We start from the raw sequence: 8,486 nt of genomic DNA on the forward strand, positions 1-8,486 counted from the left end.
CAGAGGGAGCACGAGTTCGCTTTTCCGCTACGAAACAACGAGAATATTCGAGGGCAATTCGACGTGTGACTTCCTTCGCATAACAACGCACTTTTGTATCTCGGTGTACGGTCACAAAGTTAATTAGAAATAAGAGAAAGCCAACTTGCTTGTCTCGACCGCATCGCTACCGATCAGGATTACTCCGGTGGCACGTGTGACGGGCACATGCTCGTGGCGGCATTCGCCGTTTGTTATACATCGTGTTTTTGGTCCTTCGAGCCGGATACTCTAAGTCATCCGCGTTCACTGGAGATACAACCATTAATAAGCGGAACTTCCATCGCCAAGGAAGGAAGGTATCCCGCCATCAATAAGCGGAACTTCCATCGCGAAGGAAGGAAGGTATCCCGCCATCCACGAGCAAGGATTCCACGTCGAAGGAAGGAAGGTATCCCGCCGACAACGGCGGAACTTCATCCAAGGGGAAGCAGGAAGAAATCCCGTCGACAACGGCGGAACTTCGTGCGAGGGAAAGGCATTCCGTCTCTGAGGGACGAAACCCCCCGCCATCCTCTACTCATCTCAACGCTCGAGCGCGGCTCATAACCTCAAGGTGTCAGAGCTACGGACAACGAGCTGCATTCTCATCGTCAGCTGCCACCATCATTCAGAGGCACGCCGAGGACAGCACATTCAAGGCCGCTTCCACGAGGAGGTCGCCACCGGAAGTCGTCAACAAAAGCGCGGCTGCACAGTACCGGTAAGGAAAACTGTTCGCGGTAGTGCCGACGAAGTTCCTTGTTACGTCTGTTTTAAGCAGGTTAGCTCGCGATGACGTCTGCGCAAGATATCAGTGTGCTCAAAAAACATAGAGCGATCGTTAAGGACGCGTGCACGCGGATTCACACATATATCGATGCGATTTCTTTTGCCACTCCGGCTATTGCTGCTCAGCTTGAGGAACGTAGAATCAAGTTAGACGAATATTGGTCACAATACAACGCAATACAAGCGGAGATAGAATTGCTTGACGAAAATGAGGGCAATGACCGGATCGGCTTCGAGGAAGCGTATTATTCGCTTTGCGCAAAGATTCGCGAACTTCTTAATCCATTATCAGCTCCGCGGGCGCAACCGACACAACCGTATTCACCGTCTACGTCGAGCGCATTCAATCGATCGGAAAATCATTGCAGTGTTAGATTGCCCAAGTTGAATCTTCCAACGTTTTCCGGCAAATACGATGAATGGTTTCCATTCTACGATTCATTTAATTCAATTATACATTCAAACGCGTCAATCAGTGACGTACAAAAGTTACAATACTTAAAGTCTACACTTACCGGTGACGCGAGTGGCGTAATCAGTGCATTAGAAATTTCCGCCGCAAATTATCAAATAGCATGGGATATTTTAAAGGAACGTTATGATAACAGACGAATGATCGTTCACACGCACATTAAAGCAATATTAGATTTACCCTCGCTCACCAAGGAAGATTCAACCGAGCTGCGTCGAATCGCGGACGGGGCAATCCGACATGTTCAAGCCCTCAAGGCACTTAAATGTCCCACGGCGCACTGGGACGATCTGTTAGTATACATTCTAACCTCAAAATTCGATCCACGTACATTACGAGAATGGCAGTCCTCTTTAACAGGTACTGAAACTCCCACATTTAAACAATTTAACGATTTTATTTCTCAACATTGTTTGGTGTTAGAGACCACAAACAAGGTCAGTCTCGCTTCCAAGGACACCAACAAAAATTCACAAACCAACGCAAAACGACAATCTACATGTGCAGCAACAGTCAAATCCAAGTGCAACTATTGCAAGGGCGAGCATCCCATGTATTATTGCAAGGAGTTTTTGGCACTGCCAATCAAGCAACGGGCGGTAGAGGTACGCAATCGCAAACTATGCGTCAACTGTCTCCGCTCTCCGATGCATTCATTGGACAAATGCACATCTAGAGGTTGCAAAATTTGCAATATCAAACACAATACGTTGTTGCATACGAGCACCAGCTCGGCGGAGGATCACTCCGGCACTTCCGGCACAGGGGAATCAAGCATACAAAATTCCACGACAGCCGTGACGACACATTCGTCGAACATTCAAGGCAAAGATCACATAATGCTTTCCACAGCTGTGGTCAATGTCATAGCCTCCGATGGCACATCACATTCATGTCGAGCTTTACTAGATTCAGGATCTCAAGCAAGTTTCATTTCTAGACAACTCGCCGCAACTCTTGGTTTACCACTACGCCCGCTAAACGTCACAATATCTGGTGTCAACAGTACCTCATCAAATGCTACAATGGCAACCAAGGTAACACTGCAATCCAGATTAAATTCTTATTGTAGGACGATAGACTGCATAGTAACAGAGCGGATAACCGAGAAGCTTCCACTGACTACTTCAAGGCGTGGAGACTACAACATTCCTCGAAACCTCAAGCTAGCGGACCCCCATTTCAACGTTTCCTCCAAGGTCGACATTTTGATCGGAGCAGAAATATTTTGGGAACTACTTTGCATAGGACAAATCGAGGCCACTCACAGCCATCCAACTCTACAAAAAACGAGACTAGGATGGATTCTGGCTGGACGTCGCAGCATCACAGCGGCGCCCGCAGAAAATGTGCAAGCATTCACCACCGTCATATCCAATGCTCAACTGCACGATCAACTAACACGGTTCTGGCAAATTGAACATCTCGGCAATCAAGTCGTGAACAACAAGGACGATGCTTACTGCGAGGAGCATTTCGAAGCTAACGTTGGCCAGAACGAACAGGGCAGATACATAGTAAAATTTCCAATCCAGGAAGAATTAATTGGCAACCTTGGCAACACAAGGGACATCGCATTACGACGCTTACAAGGAACAGAGCGTCGGTTCATACGAGATCCCCACTTAAGGGACCAATATGTCCACTTCATGGACAAATATTTAAAACTGGGACACATGAAGGAAGTCAGCGTGTCTCCACTTGAGGATACAGCATCTTTCTACTTGCCTCATCATGGCGTCTTCAAAGGCGCTAAACAATCATCCAAGATTCGTGTCGTTTTCGACGCTTCAAGTAAGAGCGACACAGGATTATCATTAAACGACGTTTTGAGAATCGGCCCAGTGGTGCAGCAAGATCTGATGTCAATCGTGATGCGATTCCGCACCTTCGTTCACGCTTTGATCGCAGACATCATAAAAATGTACCGACAAGTGCTCATACACCCTTCGCAAACATCTCTTCAAAGAATTTTGTGGCGCAGCGACTCCAAGGCGAACATCAAGACATACGAACTGATGACAGTGACCTATGGCACGTCATCGGCTTCTTTCCTCATAACCAGGTGCATCAAACATCTAGCCGATCATCACTCATCTACGTTTCCCATTGGATCAGCGTGTATAAGGCGCGACTTCTACGTCGACGATCTACTAACCGGTGCAGACACCGTCCAAGAAGTGGAGACTCTTCGAGATGAAACGATCGAACTATTAAGGCTAAGCGCATTTGAGCTTGGAAAATGGGCTTCCAACACCCCGGAATTGCTGGACGCAACACTCAGTAAAAATGACAAACCCGTTGTCATCGACGACGACGAAAGCGCCCACTTGGGGATCAAATAGAACGCCAACACAGACACGCTACATTTTTTATACAACCCGGTCATGTCACATGACGCAATTTCAAAACGGAAAATTCTATCGGACGTTTCTAAATTATACGATCCGTTAGGCTTACTTGGTCCAATCATCGTCATCGCCAAGTTGATACTACAAGATCTCTGGCGAGCAGGCATCGATTGGGACGAGTCAGTTCCTCAGAACTTACACGCACGATGGATTACCTTCAAGTCGCAGTTGACGGAGCTCAACCGACTAGCAATTCCCAGACGCGTCAAATACAGCATTGAACGTCGACATATACAAATACATGGCTTCTGTGATGCCAGTCAAAATGCATATGGAGCCTGCGTGTACATACGGACTGAGCTCGATGCGAACAAGTATCGTTCAGAACTTCTTTGCTCCAAATCAAGGATTGCGCCGTTGAAGGCTGTATCATTGCCAAGGTTGGAACTATCTGCAGCGCTTCTGCTGGCACGGCTGATGGACAAGGTCGGATTCAACAATTACATTGAGCTGGATATCCTCAGAATCACGCATGTTTTCAGTTTTCGTTGCAAACCGCATAGGAGAAATTCAACGGTTGACTCAAGCGACGGATTGGCGACACGTACCGTCCGGTCAAAATCCAGCCGACTTACTTTCACGAGGTTCAAATCCAAGCGACTTAATTCATGCAACTACTTGGTGGAAGGGTCCCGACTTTCTGCAACACAATGAGAATCTCTGGCCCACCAATCAATTTCTACGTCAGGAGGACACCTCCGAACTTCGAAAAATATACGTTAACATTGCAGTCGTTGACACCAGTGTCATAGAAGACACACTCAACAAGCATTCAAACCTTGACAGAGCCTGTGTGGCATATTGCTTGAGGTTCTTACGAAGACCTGCGGGCATTACAACACACTTTGTCTCCCACGAAGAAACCGCGGCAGCATTGCAACTAATGTGCAAGGTTGTGCAACAGCTTTCATTTCCCGAGGAGTACAAGGCCTTGAGCAGCAACAAGAGCCTCAGTACATCCAGTGGGATTTTGACACTCAATCCATTTCTCGACGATGGATTAATTAAAGTTGGAGGTCGATTAAGGCATTCAAATCTAACACAGGACGCGCGTCACCCGGTGCTGCTACCGAAAAATCACGAGCTATCAAGACGAATCATCACGCAAGCGCATATACGTAGCTTACATGCCGACACCCAGGCAACGATGGCCGCCGTCCGACAGCAATTTTGGCCTTTATCATTGCGATCTCTAACACGAAAAATCATTTTAAGGTGCGTTAAATGTTTCAAGGTTAAGCCTGTTCATTCAGAAACCATTATGAGCTCCTTACCTCCTAGTCGCATCACTGTTTCCCGACCATTCTCGTATTGCGGCGTGGATTACGCCGGTCCGTTAACTCTGCGAGAGGGAAAACGCAGAAACGCGCATACTCACAAAGCATACATCGCCATGTTCGTATGCTTCGCTACCAAAGCGGTACACATAGAACTAGTCAGTGATTTAACCACCGACACGTTTTTAGCAGCCTTCAAAAGGTTTATATCGCGCAGAAAAAAGCCTTCCCACATGTGGGCAGACAATGGCACTACTTTCGTAGGTTCCCATCATCGTTTGCGCGAAGTCTCTAATTTTCTTGAAAAGGAGTGCACACAAAATGAAATCCAGTTATTTTTGCGCGAACAGCAAATAACATGGAACTTCATACCACCCAACGCTCCACATTGCGGAGGACTCTGGGAAGCCGCGATAAAATCGGCAAAATTTTACTCATATCGTATAATCGGCAATGCTCATCTAACCTTCGAAGAGATGCAGACTATTTTATGCGATATAGAAGCGATATTAAATTCACGGCCCATCGCTCCATTGAGCAAAGATCCCAATGACCTCGCTTATTTGAACCCCTGACATTTTCTAATCAGCACTACCGTAGACAGTTTTCCTTGCCACGATTTGAGCGACATAAGCGAAAATAGGCTCGTTCGTTGGCAACGCGTAGAACAATTAAGGCAACATTTCTGGCGACGGTGGAGTTCAGAATACCTCCACACCTTACAAGCGCGTTCCAAATGGAAGATTAGCAAGGGGGATCAATTAAAGATCGGTCAAGTCGTATTAATAAAACAACAGGGGTTACACCCTCTGCATTGGCTGTTAGGGCGCGTACAAGGCGTTCATCCAGGTACAGACGGCGTTGTAAGAACCGCTGAGATAAAAACAGCAAAGGGCATTCTTACAAGACCATTAACTAGAATAGCGATATTACCTATAGATGACTCCAGCGAGAAACGCTAGACATCAAATATGTTTTTGTTTTCGCGCAACGTTATCATGTTATTATACTCAACCTAGGTTAAGCACATCAAAATTGTTTGCGTTTGCACATATCAAGCATGCAGCGTCGCGCATTTTGTCAACTCTCAACGTTAATTCGTTTCAAAGGTTGTTTCACCTTTCGTTCACATTTTGAAAGCGGAGCCTTTCAAGGGCGGCGGCGTTGTATAATAATTAGTCAAACGTTCATCATTCATTTCATGCATCAGTCACCGTCCGCGAGGATTGTATTCGCGGCATGCACGGTCTCGCGTCATGATCGCATGCCTAATTGCTTTCGGCGCGACACGTATCATTGGAGAGGGCGTACAGAGCTCTCGTGTATGCACAGGGGGAGCACGAGTTCGCTTTTCCGCTACGAAACAACAAGAATATTCGAGAGCAATTCGACGTGTGACTTCCTTCGCATAACAACGCACTTTTGTATCTCGGTGTACGGTCACAAAGTTAATTAGAAATAAGAGAAAGCCAACTTGCTTGTCTCGACCGCATCGCTACCGATCATGATTACTCCGGTGGCACGTGTGACGGGCACATGCTCGTGGCGGCATTCGCCGTTTGTTATACAGTAATTTCAGATTTTTAAAGAACGATTATTAGTCACATTAGAGCGTGAGCGGTGGTTATCTTAGATTCGTGTAATGTTGCCGCCTCACTCACGGAAGGAAGAAAGAAAACGTCGTGGAGGAAGCAAGAAACCACCAAAGAAGATCCCGATTGTGTCCTTAAGGAGCGCGGTACACGCAGGTCGTATTGTTTTGTAACCTCTGATAATTTGGATATTATTTGGTGATTGTCGCACCTTTATTGCAGACGACTCGGAGAGAGACGTGATAAGGAACCGTCTCAGCACGGCCCGAACATCGGCAGCCGCCTCCACTTCTGAGGAGAGCGATAGAAGACCGCTGATCAAGACGGAAAGCCTCGGCCAGCTAATTTGGAAAAGCGCGCCAGAGACTCAAAGGATACGCGACCCGCAGGACTCGTGATTAGTCGCGGGGTTGCGCGACAGCAACAAGCCAATTAGAATAAAGAGCGGCCCGATAGGAGAGGGGCCTAGCAGCCTGCGTGGATCCGCGAATGCTCCCGATTATCACTTGCGCGGTGATCGAGTTCATGTAAAGAAAACACGGGATCTCTGGAGCTTTTGGGAACTGAGAATGCTGTCTACCGTTGCCGAGAAATTTAGAGGCGGAGGTTTTCCTCTGAAGGATCAACGAGGGATCGTTACGTGGTGAGGCGAGCGTTATCTTATAATTTGTATAAAACCACCGATCGCGGTATGTGAAATGCGTCTCGAGTGGATCGCGCGTTACTCGGTATTTCGTGTTAGAGTTCCCGATGTCGTATTCACCGCCTCAAGGCGTTTTAAAGTAATCGTTGCCGTAGGCGCGTGCCATTCGCTCGGACGCTGAGATTATTGAGAAGTATAATTATTGTTGTTGCTCGCCCTCGTTGCCGCCAAGTCACTTGTGTAATTGTTAATTGTTGAGAATTCTTTAAAGCCGAGACTGGCGTTATTGCGCATTAGAGAACCGCTGCCGTCTAATGTAAAATCGTATGTTCTAATTATTCACGAAGTAATTATTGTTAACATAATAAGATCTAGATTTGGTCGTATATTTCTACTCGGCGAAGTATTGCCGAATTTACTTTCTGTAGGCGACGGCCAGTTAATAGTCAGTTTATTGTTATTGCGCCGCATATCAGAGCGCGGAAGGTCAACGCTGTAACGTACTTTCTTTCGAACACTTTTGTACAGTCTCTATTAAATATATCGATTTCTCTTTATTGTTATTATTAATTCTGGTGCATTTATTTCAGCCTCTCCATCGTTCTCCGACAATTTCCCCTCTAACCGCAAACCACTCCCCTCTGCCAATTCCGTTGGCTGAGCTAGTTGTTTAGTTCCGTTGCGAGAATCCGCGTAATCTTTAATTTCTTGTCCGAGCAATTTATCTAACGATTTGTGCGAAGAGTGGCACGCTCTCTCCTGCCTGGCGCCCAACGAATTTTTGATAGCGATTAAGATCTTTGCTGAGTAAAGTAACTTATCAACTACTGTAAATTCTCGAATCACGAAAGAATTAATGAAGAACCGCACTATTACTCCTTTAAGTATTTTGTATTCTAACGAAGAGCAATCGTATAATTAGATTTCTTTTGGAGGACGCGACGAAGTTGTGCCGACACTCAAAGGTACGGTTACAACATATATACATAAGTTATAAAGTTTTATCATTAACAGATTAATATAGTCGTTTAATAAAAGATTGCAACATTTTTTTGTAAAAACAGTAAATCACTCACTACAAGTAAATGTGTGCGTGTGCGTGTGCGTGTGCGATGACACATAATAAAATTAATATAAACAAAATTTACATTATAAAATAATAATTATGAAACAATACCTGTCATGCTCTTTTGGAAATCTAAAAAAATGTCGTTCCACATTAAAACTTTGAACACAATCGTACAGCACATTTTGATCGTTTTTTTCCACTCATATTTATTG

General features: G+C 45.7%; 2 protein-coding genes across 2 annotated transcripts; both read left to right on the top strand.

Moving 5' to 3' along the window:
* The first annotated feature begins 813 nt into the window (after positions 1-813).
* On the top strand, positions 814-3,627 carry LOC108782681 (uncharacterized). The gene has a single exon (XM_018551007.1). It carries the CDS (start codon positions 814-816, stop codon positions 3,625-3,627), a length of 2,814 nt encoding a protein of 937 aa, XP_018406509.1.
* Positions 3,628-3,669: 42 nt separating this feature from the next.
* LOC108782682 (uncharacterized) lies at positions 3,670-5,545 on the top strand. Its single transcript, XM_018551008.1, has 3 exons — positions 3,670-3,977; positions 4,019-4,119; positions 4,176-5,545. The coding sequence occupies exons 1-3, from the start codon at positions 3,670-3,672 to the stop codon at positions 5,543-5,545; spliced, it is 1,779 nt and encodes a 592-aa protein (XP_018406510.1).
* The last annotated feature ends 2,941 nt before the right edge of the window (positions 5,546-8,486 follow it).

Source organism: Cyphomyrmex costatus, unplaced genomic scaffold (assembly GCF_001594065.2).
Source record: "Cyphomyrmex costatus isolate MS0001 unplaced genomic scaffold, Ccosl1.0 scaffold1328, whole genome shotgun sequence".
Lineage (NCBI taxonomy): Eukaryota > Metazoa > Arthropoda > Insecta > Hymenoptera > Formicidae > Cyphomyrmex > Cyphomyrmex costatus.